Raw genomic sequence first — 20,470 nt, 5'->3', positions numbered from 1 at the left:
GCATGTCTGGGATTTTTTAGCCAGAATCGAGAAACATAAACTTCAAAAATATATTTGCTACAGCCTTACACATATTTTTCTAACATGAATGTTCAGATTTCTAGATTTTATATTACCATCTTTTTTGATTTAATGAAAAATGGATTTAGACGTAAGAAATTAATTATTTTCTTGTGTTACTTTATTACCAATTGTTGACAGGTAGAGCAGTGGGCAAGAGTAAGGCATTTTCTGTGACGGGTACTTTTTTCTGACAGTTGATTGGGTTTGACGCAAGCAGATGAACTGAGCTCACTGTGTGTTTACTCTCGCTAAAGAACAGTCGAAATAAAACTTATTTCCGTCCTATCTACAACAATCCTGGTTTTTTCACTGTTCCGGCTGTGGAGGCCAAGAGGTTATGGGCCCAGGCGACAGGAAGTTGTAGAAGAAGGAGGATTTAGTGTGGAGCTTGTAACGAAGGAAATTGCTGGAAGTTTACGAAGGAAGTTGCCGGAAGGATGGAAGGTGCGAAATTCGGGTTCACGAGGTTGAGTTACGACAACTATGAAACCTGGAAGCGGCGCGCGAGACAGTTTTTGACGCGGGAGGGACTCTGGAGCTATGTTGTCGGCGATGCGAAGGCAGAGGTGAAGAAATCTCCCGAGTGGGCGGCCAAAGACGATCTGGCACTGCAAACCATCGGCTACCTGGTGGATGATGCGCTGCAGAGGGAGATTGAGGAAGCTGCTACGGCGAAGGAAGCTTGGGAAATGCTGCGGAAGTACTTTGTGAAGGATTCTTCGGTCGGGAAGGTGGCGCTGATCAAACGGCTTTCGAAGATGGAGCTAGCTGAAGGAGGTGACGTTCGGGAGTTTTTGCTGAACATGGAGGAGCTTTTCGAGAAAATGGGTAACGTTGGCATTCGAATGGACGAGGATCTCAAGGCTTGTTTTGTGTTGGCAAATTTGCCCGATTCGTTCGACAGCACCGTGTCGTCGATTCATGGTCGGATGGAAGTTCTTTCGATGAATTTTGTAAAGACGAAGCTTATGGAGGAGTACGACCGCCGGAAGAACAAAGTCGAGACGGAGTCGGAGAAGGCCATGGTAGTTCGAAGTGCAGCGAAGGACAAGCGGTACCCTGGACCGAGCCGGCTGTGTTACGCGTGTAGCAGTCCCGACCACCTGATGCGAGATTGTGACTTGCTGAAGAAAGTACGAGCTGAAGACGAACGATCGAAGTCTGGCGGGAACCAGAACAGAGCATTGTCTGCTACTGTGGAGGAGGAGAGTGGATCTTTTGGTGGAGAGATATGCTTGGCGGCGATACAGGAGGAGACAACGCAGGATTGGTATCTGGATTCAGGAGCTTCTGTGCATATGACTGGGCGTGGAGATCTTTTGGATCAAGCTAAACTAACACCGATTACAAGCGTGAAGTTTGCGGACGGCCAAGTGTTGCAGTCAGCTGGCAAAGGAGAGGTCAATCTACGCACACGGAATGGCAATGGCTACGCAAGAGGAGTTAAGCTGGTGGATGTGCTGTATGTTCCCGGACTTACGGTGAATCTAGTGTCAGTGTCCGCGATTGTAGCTAAAGGATTTGAAGTTGTTTTCCGAAAGAACGATTGTTGCGTAGTGAAAGATGGTAAAGTGATGTTAGTAGCAGAGAAGGTGGGGAAATTGTACAAGCTCAATTGAGTAAAGCCTTAGAGGTTAGGTTGCTGTACTCTTGTGGAGGAGTGTTGACAGGTAGAGCAGTGGGCAAGAGTAAGGCATTTTCTGTGACGGGTACTTTTTTCTGACAGTTGATTGGGTTTGACGCAAGCAGATGAACTGAGCTCACTGTGTGTTTACTCTCGCTAAAGAACAGTCGAAATAAAACTTATTTCCGTCCTATCTACAACAATCCTGGTTTTTTCACTGTTCCGGCTGTGGAGGCCAAGACCAATTGCCCATGCTTGCTTGGAAAGTCACAAATGAGTTTTTATCAATTTCGAACTTAGGAATTATAATTAACTTTGCATATTTTTCCAAAATAAACAATTTCCCTTGAAACCTTTCATAAAAAGTATAACAGAATTAAATCGACTGCATCTTTTCGACATCTTTAAAAAAAAATTGCCCTGCGAGCATAGACTTTGGTTTCAGAGACAAAATCTAATAGGTACACACATTAACTAAGCTTCACGGTTTCCGTACTCTAGATCCAGTAGAAGTTGGTTTCGCCACTATAACTGGTTCCTCAAACAGACCGACGGTGTCCAAATGGCGCGGAACCGGGATGCAGCAACTTCTTCCTGTACCTATAACTTGGGCATGGGGTTGTTCGTATTGCCCAATTTGCGCTAAATCTACCTCCTCGACCCAAACCAAGTTCTCGTATCGTCCTTCTTCTTCCAGTCGGGGGGCGACAGTCCTTTTCCCGGCACCATCTATCTCTCGTTTAAGCCCGACCTCCCTTCGTTTTCCAACTGTAAATATTGTGTAAGCAAGCATGTTTTCCGCCAATTTTCCCTCCCTCGAACCCGTCAAAATTAACCCTAATGTGGTGGTTGGCTTGGGAGGTTTGAAATGAGTGGGGGGTGGAACCAAGCTCTGCCGGGTAGATTTGTGTGACTGTACTCAACCGTGGGGGTGGTACGCTGTTTATCAACCGGATCAGGTGCAAAGAGGGGCTGATCTGCCACCTTGCCATAACTGGTTGGTCGAACGGAAGCTATTTTCTTTAATTTTTGGTTAAAATTTAGTTTTGAGATGGTCGAAAAAACGGCAGTTTGAGTTGACAGAATATGACCCTAATAATTATTGTTCCCCAAGCTGGAAAGTCTAAATTTCCTCTTTTCCGTGTTGCACCAAACTTGTCGAGCTGCGGTGGTAAATCTTCTAAATCAGCAGCATCCCACTCTGCTTGCACAAACCTGTACCTAGAAGGTACACTTGCCAGCCTCCAAACATAGAAGCAGCATAGCACATGGTCCAACGAGAGGTGTCAAGCAGGTTGAATATTTTACACTTGGCTAACTTTGAAATTGAGAATATTTATTATTCATACTCACATACCGGCACGACACAGTCGTTGAGAAGTGGGTGGTTCTCTGGTTTGGAAGGGGGGGTGCAAATGTTTTGTGCTTTCCACTCAAATCTCGCTGCAGAACTTCAACCCTGGCCAACGTGACCCACCGAAGCGTGTCGCGCGCACGTGATGCTTTCAGATGAAAACAAAAAATCACTTTACGGGCGCGCGGTACATCTCTATTGTGTAAAAGTTGGCTTTTTTGTTCTCTATGCTAATTAGCGTAACTTTCTCCTAACCTATTTCTTTCCCTTCTGCTCCGCAGTCATGCGAGGAGGCCATACTGAAGCTGAAGACGGCCGGGGCGAACCCGCAAACGCCGGTCTACTACGTGGTGAACCAGATTTTGTACCCGCTGGTGCAGGGCTGCGAGTCCAAGGACGTCAAAATTATCAAGTTCTGCCTGGGGATGATGCAGCGGTTGATTACGCAGCAGGTCGTGGATCAGAAGGGCGCCCGGTATATTACGGACACGCTGTGGATGCTGATGGAGAATGGGACGGAGGAGGTTAAGGTGTTGCAGAGCGTAACGCTGCTGTTGACGACGAATACGGTGGTTCATGGGGAAACGCTCGCGAAGACGCTGGTACTGTGCTTTAGGTTGCACTTTACGAAGGACTCGACCACGATCAATACGGCTGGGGCGACGGTGAGGCAGCTGGTTTCGTTGGTGTTTGAGCGGGTCGTGGCGGAGGAGGCGGAAGCCGAGGCCAACCAGGACGAGAAGAGGGAGGTGAACTTGGAGGAGCTTAAGATGGCGACGGCGGTTGCGCCGAAGGGACTGCGACCTTGCGCGGCGGACGCGTTTCTGCTGTTTCAGGACCTGGTTCAGCTGGTGAACGCCGATCAGCCGTACTGGCTGCTCGGGATGACCGAGATGACGCGAACCTTCGGGCTGGAGCTGCTTGAGTCCGTACTTACACAGTATACGTCGGTATTCTTCCGAAATCCGGAGTTTTCGTTCCTGCTGAAAGAACGCGTCTGCGCGCTGGTCATCAAGCTGTTCTCGCCGAACATCAAGTACCGCACGATGGCCCCGCAGAACGCCCAGGCCACGGCACCGCACGACAAGCCGTACTTCCCGATCAGCATGCGGCTACTAAGGGTCGTCTCCATTCTAATCCAAAAGTACCACAGCTTGCTCGTCACCGAGTGTGAGATATTCCTCTCGCTGATCGTCAAGTTCCTCGACCCGGACAAACCCTCGTGGCAGCGATCGCTCGCCCTCGAAGTGCTGCACAAGATGACCATCCAGCCGGAGCTGTTGATCTCGTTTTGCCGGTGTTACGACCTGAAAGATCACGCCACCAACATTTTCCAGGACATTATTAACTCGCTCGGGACGTACGTGCAGAGTCTGTTCGTCAACACCCAGCTGCTGACCAGTGCCGTCGGCGGTGCCCAAGGTCAGCAGGCTGCCCTCATCGGGGGACTACCCGTTGGACCAGGGATCTCCCCACAGCCAGGTTTCCTGTTTCGCGGGGTGTTCCTCCCGCTGGTCGTGACCTTCCCAAGTGGCCAATCCAAGTCGACGTTCCTGGAGATGCTCGACAAGATGGAACCGCCGGCGATCCCGGACGGGTACGGAATATCCGTTGCGTACGCATGTCTGCTCGACATTGTCCGTTCGATCTCCCTCTCGATCCAAGGACCGTCCCAAATTGGGGACGAAACTCCTCTGCCGTACAAGAATCGGGTAACGGAAGACGACAAGGCGCTGCACATCCAGCTGATCTACTCGAGTTGGCTCGGACTGCTGTCCGCGCTAGGTCCCCTCATCGACGCCGCTACAGACGAATCTTCAACCGAGAACGTCCTCAAGTCGATCCAGAACTACGCCGCACTTTGTGGTCTGCTTGAACTCCACACACCAAGGGATGCCTTCATAACGGCACTCTGTCGAGCGTCTCTCCCGCCCCACTACGCCCTCTCGGTCCTGAACGTCAACTACCAGGGCAGCCAGTTCAAGTCGCACTCCCGCGGAGGCAGCCAGGACATGGGCAACATGTTCCTCGGATCGTACGGCGACGCAGACCAGCAGCAACAGCAGCGCCATCCGGTGGTCGCCGTTGGAACTCCCCTTCCAACGTCCTCACTCCCAGTCGGCGCCCATCAAGGTCCGGTCCTACTAACCGCCAAGAACCTTCAATGCATGCGATCGGTTCTTCACCTGGCTCACTGCCACGGCGGAATCCTCGGCAGTTCCTGGCACATCGTCCTAACAACCCTGCAACACCTGGCCTGGATCCTCGGCTTGAAACCCTCCACCGGAGGTAGTCTCCAAGCGGTCCAGAAACCCCCAACCGACGCCAACTCGATCACCCAGGTCATGACGGATCTCCCCGTCCTCTCAACGATGCTCTCCCAACTCTTCGAGTCCAGTCAATATCTAGACGACGTCGCACTGCACCACCTGATCGACGCCCTCTGCAAACTCTCTCACGAGGCGATGGAGCTAGCGTACAACAACCGCGAACCGTCCCTCTTCGCCGTAGCCAAACTGCTCGAAACCGGCCTCGTCAACCTGTCCCGCATCGAAGTCCTGTGGCGCCCCCTAACCAACCATCTCCTAGAAATCTGCCAACATCCGCACATCCGAATGCGCGAGTGGGGCGTCGAAGCCATCACCTACCTGGTCAAGGCCGCCCTCCAGTACAAGTACGAGAAACCCCTCAAGGAAAACCTCAAACTACAAACGCTCCTCCTGGGACCGCTTTCCGAACTGTCCTCCGTACCCCACGGCGATGTCCGCCAGCGCCAGCTGGAGTGCGTCCTGCAGGTCCTCAACGGCGCTGGAGAAACCCTTTCGCACGGATGGCCGCTGGTTCTTGGGATAATCGGCGCCGTCAACGATCACCACGGCGAGGCGCTCATCCGGATCGCCTTCCAGTGCTTGCAGCTGGTCGTGACGGATTTCCTACCCGTTATGCCGTGGCGATGCCTGCCGCTTTGCGTCAACACCGCGGCCAAGTTTGGCTCGCAGACGCAGGAGCTGAACATTTCGCTGACGGCCGTTGGACTAATGGTGAGTTTACCTAATCGTTTAAGTTTAGAATAGTTAACTCCATGAAATCTTTCCCCCTTTCAGTGGAACATCTCCGATTACTTCAACCAGAACCAGGAGAAGCTCTCGCAGACAGTCTGCGACGACACCTCCGTGCTGCCGGACTTTCCCGGCACGCTGAACATGCCCCACTTTGACCGGCTGTGGATGTGTCTGTACGCGCGGCTCGGCGACCTGTGCGTGGACCCGCGGCCAGCGGTTCGCAAGTCGGCCGGGCAGACTCTGTTCTCGACGATTTCCGCGCACGGAAATCTGCTGAATCCGCCCACCTGGCAGGCGGTCCTCTGGCAGGTGCTCTTCCCGCTGCTGGACAAGGTCCGGGCGCTGTCCAGCTGTGCCAGCAGCGAGAAGGTCGACACCAGCGGCAACATCCTGATCCACCACTCGCGCAACACGGCGCAAAAGCAGTGGGCCGAGACGCAGGTGCTGACGCTGTCCGGCGTGTCCAGGGTCTTCAACACGAAGCGCACCCTGCTGCAGATGTTGGGCGACTTCCCGCGAGCCTGGGCGCTCCTCCTGGAATTTATCGAAAATTCCGCCCTCAGCAAGAGCAACGAGGTTTCCCTGGCGGCACTCAAGTCCTTCCAGGAGATTCTGTACAACCGACCAACGTCGCAATCCGACGATTCCCTAAAACTACCCAAGGACGCGGCGATCGCGGAAAAGACAGCCGCCGCCAACGAGCAGATCGACATCTGGAACGTGGCCTGGCGCGTTTGGCTGAACATCGGAGCCGAGAGTACCAAACCTCCTTCGATGGACGCGGACAAGGACGACATCTACATTCCGAGTCAGGCCTTCCTGACGGCGCTGGTTCAAATCTTCCCTGCGCTGTTCCAGCACATCCGCACGCGCTTCAGCAACAAAGACCTTACGCAGCTGTGTGCCGTGCTGATGAACGCCGTTGCCGTGCCGGTGCACAGCGATTCGACGCCGTACATCATGTCGACGATTTCGGACTCGCTGTTGACGCCACTTCACGATGGGGTGTTGGATTGTATGGAGTTGCTGCAGAAGGAGGCGACCGGTGGGACGAACCTGAAGCACATGATTTCGGCCATCTTCAAGCAGCTGTTGAGCTTCAGCAAGTTTGCGTGCGTGCCGCCGTCGTACGATCGAGTGGAAACGAGGTAAGAACTGTGCCTTGCAGTAGCAATGAATTCTCTGACCGGCATTTATGCAAAACCGATTTTTTTTAATTTCTAAAAAACTAAATTCAATATTTTTAGAATTTACAAAACTTTACAAATTTTATATTTTATAATTCTGAAATTGTTAACCTCGAAAAATTTAAAACTCCCAAGTTTAAACATTCTTAAACTTTAAAAAATGACTCTAAAATTTATGTATTCCCAAATTAATAAACTCTTATGTTACTTAAAACATAAATTGAATAATTATTAAATTCTAAATATTCAATTTTGAAAATTTCTAAAATTTCAATTCCTAGATTCCTGACTTCTAAAAATCCGAAATTCTGAAATACTTAAGTTCTAAATTGTTTAAATTCCTTGATATGCAAAAACAAAATCCTGAAATTCCAAAATTCGAAACCGTTAAAATAATTACATAAAGCAATCTTGAATTCCAAAATTTCTAAAATTAGGAATTGTTAAAATTAAATCCTAGATCAGTAAATTCCAAAATTCTAAAACTCCTAAATGCATAATTTAAAAAATCATAAATTCCATAATTAGATACATCTAACAATAAAAAAAAGAGAAATTCTAAGTCTAAAATAATCATCTGATTTTAAAATTTTAAAAATCTAAAATTAAACAAAAATTAAAAATATAAAAAAAATCTGCAAATTTAAAAATCTGAAATTCTAAAAATTTAAAAACTTAAAAATCTGATAACCTTTTTTAATTTTTTAAATCTAGAAATCTAAAAATTTCAAAATTCCAGAAATCTAAAAATCTAAATATCTAGAAATCTAAAGGTCTAAAGTCTAAAAATGTAAGAATCTTAAAATCAAAAAATCTAGAAATCTATGAATCAAAAAATTGAAAAATCCTAAATCTAAAACTCTTGAATTTAAAAATCAAAAAATCTCAAATGCTCAAAATCGAAAGTTCTAGAAATCTAGGAATCTAAAAATCTAGAACTCCGAGAATCTAAAAATTTAAAAATCTAAAAATAAAAAATCTAAAACTGAAAAATCTTGAAAAACTTAAAATTTAAAAAATCTAAAATTCTAAAAATCTCAAATTTTCAAATCTTAAGATCTATATATCTAAGAATCAAAAAATCTTAAAATTTAAAATTTAAAAATCTCATAATCATAAAATTTAAAAATCTTAAATCCAAAAATTTTTAAATAGAAAAACTCGATATTAAAAAATCTCAAAAATTTAAAACATTAAAAATTAAAAAAATCTGAAAATGTTAATAGCTAAAAATATAAAATTCTGAAAATCTCAAAATCTCAAGATTTAGATATCTGAATCAAAAAATCTAAAAATTTAAAATCTTAAATCCAAAAATTAAAAAATCAAGAAATCTCAATATTTCAAAATGTAAAAAAAAATAACTTTAAAAATAGGAAAATCTGAAAATTTTAAGAGCTGAAAATCTAAAAATCATAAGAATTTAATAATCTTAAAGTTTTAAATTACAAAAATCTCAAGATCTTAAAAATCTAAAATCCTGAAAATCTCAAAATCTAAAAATCTCAATATCTACAAATCTTAAAATCTAAGAATCTAAAAATAAAAATATCCAAAAAACTTAAAATTTAAAAATCTAAAATTCTCAAAATCTCAAAATTTAGAGATCTAGGTATCTAAGAATCTAAAGATCTAGAAATTCAAAAATCTAGAAACTGAAAAATCAAGAAGTTTAAAAATCTAGAAATTTAAAAATCTAGAAATTTAAAAATCTAGAAATCAAAAAATCTCAAAAAATAAAAATTCAAAAATCTAAAATTCTCGAAATCTCAAATTATTAAGTTTTAAAATTCTATCTTAACCTTTCAAAATATAAATTCAGAAAATCAATTATTAAAAAAAATCACAAATTTTTATGTTATAAAATTATTATTTTTCAAACTATTTTTTTTTTCAATTCTATGAGTAGGGGAACTATACCCTTTTTCAGCCTATTTCTATTTACGGCCTATCAGTTTTAACTTTGATCATGAATTACAGCTTTCATAAAGTGTTTTTGACTGTTCAAATAAAAGTGAGCAAGCAACTCTCCATTCTTGATGTATCTGAAATTGTTGATTTGATAGTAGAAAACGGCAAAAACGCTTAGAGTGATTAAAATGGGTATATTTCCCCTACTAAATAAATTCTTAGCATTAGAATACGCCCAGTCACGAAATATTCTAGCAGAGCTGATTCTGCCAGAATCCTGCTAGAACGGTGAAACATTTCTGTTAGAATGCTGTAAGATTATCCAGCTCTGTAAGAATTCTGCTAGAAGGTCGTGACTAAGCGATTGAATACGATGAAATTTTTTGAAATTTTGGAATTCTACATTAATAAATTTTATTCTTCTTAGATTCCAAAAATTCTAAAATTTCAATCTTTTTTAAAAAAATATAAAGTTTTAAAAATTTAAAATTCAAACACTTTGGATTCTGGAATTTATAAACTCTTAAATTCTGATATCTAATATTTTAAAATGTTCAATTTCTAATTGTCTAACATTCTAAAATTCTACAATTTAAAAAAAAAAACTCTTTTCTATAATTCAAAATTGTAAAAAAAAATACAGAAACTCAGATTTGTAATATTTAATATTTTAATGTAACTTTTCAAAAAGACATGACGGGCTTTTCAAACAAGGTCACGTACTTTCGAAAAGTTGCCTTAGAATTCTTGAATTCTTAAGTTTAAAATTCTAAAATGTACAGATTTTAATACAGTTGATAAATCAAAACATTTTCCCCCCAGACCCGTAAAATCCCTTCGCTCGGGCAGCGTCGGCATGTCCCATCAGCAGCAGCACCAGCAACAGCAGCAATCCTCCTCCGCCGCGAACGGTGGCGCCTCCATCGAATGGGTCAGCATGAACTACATCCCGTTCGGCGAGAAGGCCCTCGCCGTTGCCGTAAAGTTGTACCAGCAGACCGCGGCCGACGAGGCCGTGGTGGAGGGCCAAATTCTGCACGAGATCATCAAAGCGGTCCATTTGCCGCTGTCCCTCAAGTACAAGTGCATGTCGGCCAGTACGTGGAAGTTGGCGATTTCGAGCTTGATGACGGTGCTGCATACGGGGTTGCCGGTTGCGCGGGCTCATCCGAAGCAATTTGCGCCGCTGTGGAAGGATTTGTCCGATACGTTGGATCAGTTTTTGTTTCCCAAGAGGTAAGGAGTGGTTGGGTTTGAATTTATTCGAGTTATTTTGAACAATTTCCCTTTTCAGCGTTTGCGTCGTCGAAGATCGTGGTCTGGACGAGCTGGTGTTGGATGAGGCCATCGACTGTCAAGTGATTGAGCTAATCCGGGACGAAATCCTGCCCTTCAGCCAGGAGATCCCGCAGCAGTTTATCTTGGACGCGGTGGTGCTGCTCAACAAGGGCTCGATCCACTCGGCCACGACGGGAAGTACGCCGTTCGCGGGTTGTGAGACCGAGCTGAAGCTGCGCGAAGAGTTTGCCAAGACGTGCTTTGAGACGTTGCTGCAGTTTTCGCTGCTTGACGACGGGATGGGTCAGCTGACGGCGAACAGCGTCAACAATAACTGCTTGGACAAAGATTCGGCGGCGTCGACTGTTAATGGGACGGCAGCGAATGAAGGTGGCATTGCGGGGAGGTTGGCCATTACGGCGCTGCTGCATCGGTTCGAGGAGGTGCTGCGCAAATTCAACGACGACGAACGGCTGAGCGGGAAGTTTCCGCTGCCGAGGTGGGTTGGAAGTCACGGCTTATGATTTGAAATAAGTACTAATTTGGGTGGTTTCTTCGTTGTAGATATCGACTATCGGAAATTTCGTTTGTGCTGAAGGCCGTCGCTACGCTTGTGATATCGATGAAGAAGGCGCCACCAGCTAAAGGTAGGTCCAGGGTTGTTATATCGCGCGGATTTGTTCAGGCGCGGATGTAAATTAAATTCCTAAATTCTTAAATTCTTAAATTCTTAAATTCTTAAATTCTTAAATTCTTAAATTCTTAAATTCTTAAATTCTTAAATTCTTAAATTCTTAAATTCTTAAATTCTTAAATTCTTAAATTCTTAAATTCTTAAATTCTTAAATTCTTAAATTCTTAAATTCTTAAATTCTTAAATTCTTAAATTCTTAAATTCTTAAATTCTTAAATTCTTAAATTCTTAAATTCTTAAATTCTTAAATTCTTAAATTCTTAAATTCTTAAATTCTTAAATTCTTAAATTCTTAAATTCTTAAATTCTTAAATTCTTAAATTCTTAAATTCTTAAATTCTTAAATTCTTAAATTCTTAAATTCTTAAGAGCGAGTCCACGAGCAAAGCATACCCATCTCGCATCGACCTCACCAATCTGCCTGAAATTTTCAGGGGTTGTTTGTAAATATAAAACTAGCATCTGGCCAAAATATGAGCACTCTAGGTCAACGGGAAGTGGGGCAAATCGGGACACAAAGTTTGAAGGTTCAAAACCGTCAAAAATTTTAAAAGGCTATAACTTAGGCAAAATTCAATTTATTTTCAAAATTCAAAATGCATCCGAAAGGGCTTAAAAAATGCAACAAAATGCAGGGTAGAGCATCCCAATTGGTTAAATCTAAAGGGAGTTATTGGCATTTTAGTGAAAAAATTGCATAATTTTCAAACTCAAATAAAAAAGTGTTCCATCCAGATATCAACTCGGTTCGACCTGCAGCTTGTAGGGGACATCTGGAACTACCATCTGAGAATGAGAACGCTTTGGGTAAGGCAGTTTAACATATTAAATAGACACTTTTACTTTTAGTGAATTTTTTGATTGTAAATTTTTGCTCGGGGGACCCCTTAGATCCAATTTTCTGGTGATAATTTTATCATATTCGTGATTCTGAGACAATTTCACAATAGAAACATGCATAAAAATGTATATTTTCATCCATTTTCGCCCTTTAAAAAATAAAAGTTTAAAAAAATCTTCGATTCACATTTATTGAAAATCAAGTTCGTTTCCAAGGATACTAGATGACACCAGAAAAAAAGCAGCTTCTTAAATTTTTTTTAACTTTCATTTTTTAAAGGGCGAAAATGGGTGAAAATAACAATTTAAATGCATGTTTCTTATGTGAAATTGTCTCAGAAACACGAATATGATAAAATTATCACCAGAAAATGGGATCTAAGGGGTCTCCCGAGCAAAAATTTACAACCAAAAAAATCACTAAAAGTAAACGTGTTTATTTAATATGTTAAACTGCCTTACCCAAAGTGTTCTCAGTCTCGGATGGTAGTCCCAGATGTCCCCTACAAGCTGCAGGTCGAACCGAGTTGATATCTGGATGGAACACTTTTTTATTTGAGTTTGAAAATTATGCTATTTTTTCACTAAAATACCAATAACTCCCTTTAGATTTAACCAATTGGAATGCTCTACCCTGCATTTTGTTGCATTTTTTAAGCCCTTTCAGATGCATTTTGAATTTTGAAAATAAATTGAATTTTGCCTAAATTACAGCCTTTTTAAGATTTTTGACGTTTTTGAACCTTCAAACTTTGTGTCCCGATTTGCCCCACTTCCCGTTGACCTAGAGTGCTCATATTTTGGCCAGATGCTAGTTTCATATGTACAAACAACCCCTGAAAATTTCAGGCAGATTGGTGAGGTCCAAACGACGTCCCATACAAAGGGGTATGCCCTGTTCGTGGACTCGCTCTTAAATTCTTAAATTCTTAAATTCTTAAATTCTTAAATTCTTAAATTCTTAAATTCTTAAATTCTTAAATTCTTAAATTCTTAAATTCTTAAATTCTTAAATTCTTAAATTCTTAAATTCTTAAATTCTTAAATTCTTAAATTCTTAAATTCTCGATTAAATTTTCAAAAGGCCCTATCTGCATAGGAAACCCATGAGGGATAGGTTGTTTTGAAAATTTAATCTAGAATTCTTAAATTCTTAAATTCTTAAATTCTTAAATTCTTAAATTCTTAAATTCTTAAATTCTTAAATTCTTAAATTCTTAAATTCTTAAATTCTTAAATTCTTAAATTCTTAAATTCTTAAATTCTTAAATTCTTTAATTCTTTAATTCTTTAATTCTTTAATTCTTTAATTCTTTAATTCTTTAATTCTTTAATTCTTTAATTCTTTAATTCTTTAATTCTTTAATTCTTTAATTCTTTAATTCTTTAATTCTTTAATTCTTTAATTCTTTAATTCTTTAATTCTTTAATTCTTTAATTCTTTAATTCTTTAATTCTTTAATACTTTAATTCTTTAATTCTTTAATTCTTTAATTCTTTAATTCTTTAATTCTTTAATTCTTTAATTCTTTAATTCTTTAATTCTTTAATTCTTTAATTCTTTAATTCTTTAATTCTTTAATTCTTTAATTCTTTAATTCTTTAATTCTTTAATTCTTTAATTCTTTAATTCTTTAATTCTTTAATTCTTTAATTCTTTAATTCTTTAATTCTTTAATTCTTTAATTCTTTAATTCTTTAATTCTTTAATTCTTTAATTCTTTAATTCTTTAATTCTTTAATTCTTTAATTCTTTAATTCTTTAATTCTTTAATTCTTTAATTCTTTAATTCTTTAATTCTTTAATTCTTTAATTCTTTAATTCTTTAATTCTTTAATTCTTTAATTCTTTAATTCTTTAATTCTTTAATTCTTTAATTCTTTAATTCTTTAATTCTTTAATTCTTTAATTCTTTAATTCTTTAATTCTTTAATTCTTTAATTCTTTTATTCTTTAATTCTTTAATTCTTTAATTCTTTAATTCTTTAATTCTTTAATTCTTTCATTCTTTAATTCTTTAATTCTTTAATTCTTTGATTCTTTAATTCTTTAATTCTTTAATTCTTTAATTCTTTAATTCTTTAATTCTTTAATTCTTTAATTCTTTAATTCTTTAATTCTTTAATTCTTTAATTCTTTAATTCTTTAATTCTTTAATTCTTTAATTCTTTAAATTCTTTAATTCTTTAATTCTTTAATTCTTTAATTCTTTAATTCTTTAATTCTTTAATTCTTTAATTCTTTAATTCTTTAATTCTTTAATTCTTTAATTCTTTAATTCTTTAATTCTTTAATTCTTTAATTCTTTAATTCTTTAATTCTTTAATTCTTTAATTCTTTAATTCTTTAATTCTTTAATTCTTTAATTCTTTAATTCTTAAATTGTGTAATTGTTTAATTCTTTAATTCATTAATTCTTTAATTCTTTAATTCTTTAATGCTTTAATTCTTTAATTCTTTAATTCTTTAATTCTTTAATTCTTTAATTCTTTAATTCTTTAATTCTTTAATTCTTTAATTCTTTAATTCTTTAATTCTTTAATTCTTTAATTCTTTAATTCTTTAATTCTTTAATTCTTTAATTCTTTAATTCTTTAATTCTTTAATTCTTTAATTCTTTAATTCTTTAATTCTTTAATTCTTTAATTCTTTAATTCTTTAATTCTTTAATTCTTTAATTCTTTAATTCTTTAATTCTTTAATTCTTTAATTCTTTAATTCTTTAATTCTTTAATTCTTTAATTCTTTAATTCTTTAATTCTTTAATTCTTTAATTCTTTAATTCTTTAATTCTTTAATTCTTTAATTCTTTAATTCTTTAATTCTTTCATTCTTTAATTCTTTAATTCTTTAATTCTTTAATTCTTTAATTCTTTAATTCTTTAATTCTTTAATTCTTTAATTCTTTAATTCTTTAATTCTTTAATTCTTTAATTCTTTAATTCTTTAATTCTTTAATTCTTTAATTCTTTAATTCTTTAATTCTTTAATTCTTTAATTCTTTAATTCTTTAATTCTTTAATTCTTTAATTCTTTAATTCTTTAATTCTTTAATTCTTTAATTCTTTAATTCTTTAATTCTTTAATTCTTTAATTCTTCAATTCTTAAATTCTTAAATTCCAGATTTTTTTTCGACTTTTCCGTAACGACCCTGTAAGATCTACCGGAAATCAATGCAATATTAATATATTTAACCCGTTTCTACCCTTCCAGTGGGCACCACCGCCTGGGAGCAGCTGATCGGGCTCTATCCCTACCTGGTCGAGTGCACCACGACCTCCTCGGCCGAGGTGTCCCGCTCGTTGCGCGAGGCCCTGCTCCAGTACTGTGATCTGCTGCGACCGCCGGCGTCCGCCCTCGCCCTTGGGGGCAATCCGGAATCGCCGACTACGACGCAGCGGTTGGACAACAACAACGACGTGGCCAACAACGTCGCCAACGGCATCAGCCACTGTTAGCTGGTTTCGTTTCCGGCCGGAAGTTTCTACTTTCTGCTGCTGGTTTGTGATGGCGACGGCGACGGAGTTCCGCGACTGCTGGTCAAGGTGGTTCTCTGAACGGTAAGGGACAAACGCAATGATTGTACTATTTTTTTACCCTCCTTCTTTCTTTCTTCTTTGACTATATTGTGAGAAATTGGGAAAACGTGTTTGTAAAGCGAAACATAAATCATTTATTTATACATTTTATCGTTAAATTGAGAGCATTAAGTAAAGTATTCCTTACTATAGTATAAAAAGATTTAAAATATATATATTTAGAACCTTTTCTTTAAACCTAAATTCTCCCTTCAAAATCGACATAAGAAAAACAAAAAGCAAGAAAATTTAATCTTATGTCCGGTAGTCAATGTTAAGGAACGAAAATTGTGATTGAAACCCATGCTGACCTACAAAACGGTGGGAAAAGTAACTGAAAGATACGAAACAAGTAATAAATAACCCACAACCATTCAGCAAAGAAAGCTTTTCATCTTTTCTCCAACGACATGCTTAGCCATTTTAGACAGAAACAAACTTTTCACTTTCTCCTCGTTAAAAAAAAACAATTCCGAAAGCAAAAATCTTTAAAATTTACCCCTCACGAAAATAGTATTTGAAAAATTAACCTAAACCTAATTAATTCATTCATTAATCAAAACCGTAGTGTTATTTGCGCAGCGTTATTTGTTGCTGAAATAGTGAAACAAACAAAAACGAAGTAAGAAATCAAAATAACCCACTTATTAGCAGTTCTAGTGCCAATTTAAAACAACAAAACGAACTTTTAGACTTTTTCACTTCTTCAACCTTGATAAGGCAAAGTTTAGCGCGCCTCCAACTAATTTTCATTCCTATTTAAGCAAAAATATCGCATCTTTAGCCAACAATAGTGAGCACAGATACACACTTCCCCTTTACATCCCCTTCGCGCTGCTACTCGGCAGATGATTTGTTTCTCCCCCTATTTGTAGCCGATTCTTCATAACCTTATATGAACGACAAATACAAAAATGATAAAAAAGAAAACCTCTTACAAGTACACTCTTGCATGGTTGTGTTGAAAGAACAAAATTTAACGGAAGCCTGAAGCAGCAAACACACAGACACATTTTAAGAAGATTGATTGTTGTTTTAACTGATGCACAACACAAAGCGTTACAAAATTTAACGAATCGGGAATAAAACAGCAAATAGATTGAAACCTCTCTACTAAACTACACTCACTTACTCAGATTAAAAAAAACACACACACACACCAACACACATACTACACACAGAGTACACACACTCAGACAACCTTAGGGAAAATGGGGGAAAAATAAACTTAAAAGTCTTAAAACAAAATGAAACCCTAAAATAATGAGAGAACCGCGTGGCGAGAGATGGCGCCAACAATAATAAGGAGGAATCGAATTTATATTTGAGCGTAACAACAACAACAGTAACTCTGAAAAATTAAAAATAAATGGTTCTACTGGCATGATTACAAAATAATAATCTGTGTTGGGTTTTTTTTTTCTCAAAGTATCCGAAAATTCCTAAAATCTACTTTCAGAATTCTCCTAATACCTTAAATGTGTTATTTTTTCAAACATGTTTTTTGTGCTAAATTTTGCATTTAACAGTTTTTATGACTTTTTAAACCTACCTGAAGTCATTCTCTAGACATTGTTCAGTCGAAGTGTACGGTACGGTACGGTATGTTCACGCATCCTTCCACCCCTGTAGATTCTGTGTAGTGTGTTCCGTTCACAGAATCCTCTCCGCGTTTAACACAGCGCAGTATGGCTGGTAGTGTTGCAGTGCTTGGGGTAGTAATCTAACTCTTAACCTACACAGCAAAAAATCCTATGGTATAATCGCATGCAAAAGCATGCACATCACCTTCGTCAAAATAAACACTTAATATTACACACTGCATGCACAATTTTTGCAAACACAAACAAAAGTTGCAACCGACGGGATTCATACCCAGCACCAACAGTAAGGACTGGCGCCTTAGCCCGCTCGGTCTTCAGACCGATGAAGAATGGAAAGGATGATCACATATATGATCTTGACATTTCGGTCAAGTGGGTTTCCCACACTGATGGGCTACATATTTCAGGGTGTAATATTACATAGAATTTCATAAAATAATGCAAAATTTATTTTACACCCAGGCCTTTTACATGCAGCTTGATTACTACTTTATTTGTTGTGTATTCTATCGACGATTAGATGTTATCCGAGGTCCATTTCTGATATCTGTGATCGGAACGGTTTTTTTTTATTTTTTCTAGAACTTTTTAATTTTATTAGCCATTTTTTTATAGATTTTCAAGAATTTTTCGAAGTTTTTGTCACTAAAAATCAATTATTTACTTAACCCTCTACACACTAACCCCGCCTTTAGGCGGGCTTTTTTTTAAAATGATTTTTGTTTACGTATTCCAAGCATTACAATATACAGGAAAATTTCAGCTAGCAAATGTTCAAATAATTACCAAAAATCTTCTCAAACAACATTTTTTAATTCCATCCTAACTTTCTAATATGTTCCTGATACTTTGATCAGAAAATTCGCCAACAATCCATTTTTCAACCAATTTTTGATCTTTAAAAAGCATTGGAAAGAAGAACTCCTAAAATTTTAGAAAATTTATGGGTTGGAAGTTTTACTTGTTTTATGTGACTTTGCCAATGTTTTTAAAAATGTCATTTTTTTAGGGGTCAACTTTGGCTGTGTTTGTTACTAACATTTCCTATATTTTAAGTAAAAAGAAGTATGCAGTAATTTTTGTAGTGTCCCAGACTATGCCTCTATGCATTTTTTTTACAATTTAAATGATAATGGTGCCATTCTACAGCAGAAAATGTGAAAAACAAGCAAAAAATTGAAAAAGTGACTGCAAAACCGTAAAAAAATTAGATAGGCAAAACGTAATTATATTATGGGTAGAATAGGCCAAACACTACCAAAAACAAACATAAACTAAACAAGATAAATGCAAATTAAAATACTGAAAATAAAACAAGAAAAACATAAAACAAGAGAAGTAAATTTTTTCGTAGAACAAAAGTTGCTCAAAATGACCTCCTAAACACGGGAAAAATAAAAATTTTAGAAAAAAAAATTGGGCGGTAGTGGGTTAATAGTTTAACTGTTTGAATGTTCATTTCGGCTCGCGCGCGGGATTTTTTGTCTTTGAAAATTATTTTATAAGGTTCAGACTTATGTCGTTTTTTTCCTAGAATTTTTGAATTATTTCAACAATCTAATAATATTCGAGCCAAAATAAACAGGCCAGCCAGCGAAATTCCCTACACCTTTTGAAAAAAGAAACAATACATACTTTCATGCACTCGCGATTGGTTTTTGAGGTGAAACCCGGAAATGGATTGTTCTTTAAAGGACCAAGGACGCCATTTTGAATCGTCCATATAATTTCGGCAGCCGTGATAGAGCATTGAAAAAATAAATAAATTGAAATAGTCTAGGAAATAGTAGTTTATGAAACCAGTTGCAAAAAGAAGATTTTTTCAGCTCGAGTCGTATATTTCTAAATCGAGGTTCACTGTATTGGATAAATAAGACGAATGCTAAAAAATACAAGTTTTGAACGAGCTACACACAACATTTTTGGCAACTCCAAAAGACACCCTTCGGATGAAATTGTAAGTAAAATTTTGTTTACCTTTCACAACCTCTATTGTAAAAATAAAAGAAAAATCACCAGGTATTTTTCGAGATATCGACAGTTGACAATTACAGGCTAAAGTGATTTAGAAAAAAAAATCCAACATGGCGGCCAAAAGGGCGATTATCAAATATGGAAAAAAAAATCCATTTTAAATTTAAAAAGGCAATCAACTATTTGTAGGGATTATGGGTTGCAGGATTGAATATGTAATAAATTATTAAATGAGTATTTATTATAACATTGATATAATTCATAAATAATAGTTAAGAGCGCAACAAAAAGTGCAAACCTTCATGAATATTGCCTTGTTAGCTGATTGCGGATGGAGTGCGAGAGCGCGCTAGCGAGCTGCGAGAGAGAACAACAAGCGAGAAAACAACGAGATGCGCGCGGCTGGCGAAAGAGAGAATGAAGATTGTCAAATCAGTTTTGTGGTTAATTTCTGTGGAATAAGACGTGTTGTTTGTTAATTGCAAAATATCTGTGTTTTTATTATAAAAGAAAGTCCCCGATCACGACAATGGCACAGTCCGGTAAGTCGAACCTTTTGATTCATGAAAGATCATTTGTTTTGTTTGAATTGTTGTGTTGTGAAATCCAACAGTTTTGTTTACCTGCCAGGATGCAGGTCCAAAGTTTCGCTTTGTTGTTTTGCCTGTGTTTTGAAACAGGTAGATGTTTGCTTGAACTTGTTATTTGAAATTGATAAAAGGCATAAAACTATCTGCGATAATTGACGGTCTTGAATTTAATGAATGATTTGCTTGTTGTTGTGATATTGGGAACGAATGTTTTGTTTTGAAGTTGTAAGTTTGGCTTTTCGTTGTGATAATTGAAAACCAATGTTTTATTCTAAGTTAATGGTGGAATTTGAAGGCAAATAATTTGTTCGAAATTTGATTGTTTTTGTACAATCACATTTTTGCTTTAGATTTGATTGTTGTTGTTTTGATTGACGACCAATGTTTTGTTTTAATTTGATGCAATGTTTAATTGTTGTTGTGGAAATTGAACTCCAATGTTTTTTTACGAATTAGACTTAAATTTTTTTTTTCTTATTTTTGTGATTGATGAAAATCAATATTTTGTTTATAATTTGACAAAAGATTTGACAAGATTGTGGAAATTGAAAATCAATATTTCTTTTTGAATTTGATGGAGGATTAGTTTGTGATTGAAGGTAGATAATTTGTTTTTAATTTAGTTTTTGTTTTGGTAATTGAAATAAATTTGTTGTTTGAATTTTATAGTTGTTATTATAATTGACGACCAATGTTTTGTTTTGAATTT

The 20,470-nt window shown here is 37.8% G+C and overlaps 1 protein-coding gene across 1 annotated transcript in view; it reads left to right on the top strand.

Moving 5' to 3' along the window:
- LOC120419175 (protein MON2 homolog) overlaps nucleotides 1-16,568 on the top strand; it is a 44,282-nt gene extending 27,714 nt beyond the window's left edge. The window contains exons 2-7 of the mRNA XM_039581828.2: nucleotides 3,323-6,082; nucleotides 6,146-7,251; nucleotides 10,024-10,437; nucleotides 10,496-10,978; nucleotides 11,044-11,126; nucleotides 15,229-16,568. Of these exons, the coding sequence (XP_039437762.1) occupies nucleotides 3,323-6,082; nucleotides 6,146-7,251; nucleotides 10,024-10,437; nucleotides 10,496-10,978; nucleotides 11,044-11,126; nucleotides 15,229-15,473 (5,091 nt within the window). The 3' untranslated portion in view covers nucleotides 15,474-16,568. The remainder of the gene's footprint in view (nucleotides 1-3,322; nucleotides 6,083-6,145; nucleotides 7,252-10,023; nucleotides 10,438-10,495; nucleotides 10,979-11,043; nucleotides 11,127-15,228) is intronic.
- The last annotated feature ends 3,902 nt before the right edge of the window (nucleotides 16,569-20,470 follow it).

Source organism: Culex pipiens, chromosome 2, assembly GCF_016801865.2.
Source record: "Culex pipiens pallens isolate TS chromosome 2, TS_CPP_V2, whole genome shotgun sequence".
Taxonomy (NCBI): domain Eukaryota; kingdom Metazoa; phylum Arthropoda; class Insecta; order Diptera; family Culicidae; genus Culex; species Culex pipiens.
This window is presented reverse-complemented; position numbering and strand designations above follow the sequence as displayed.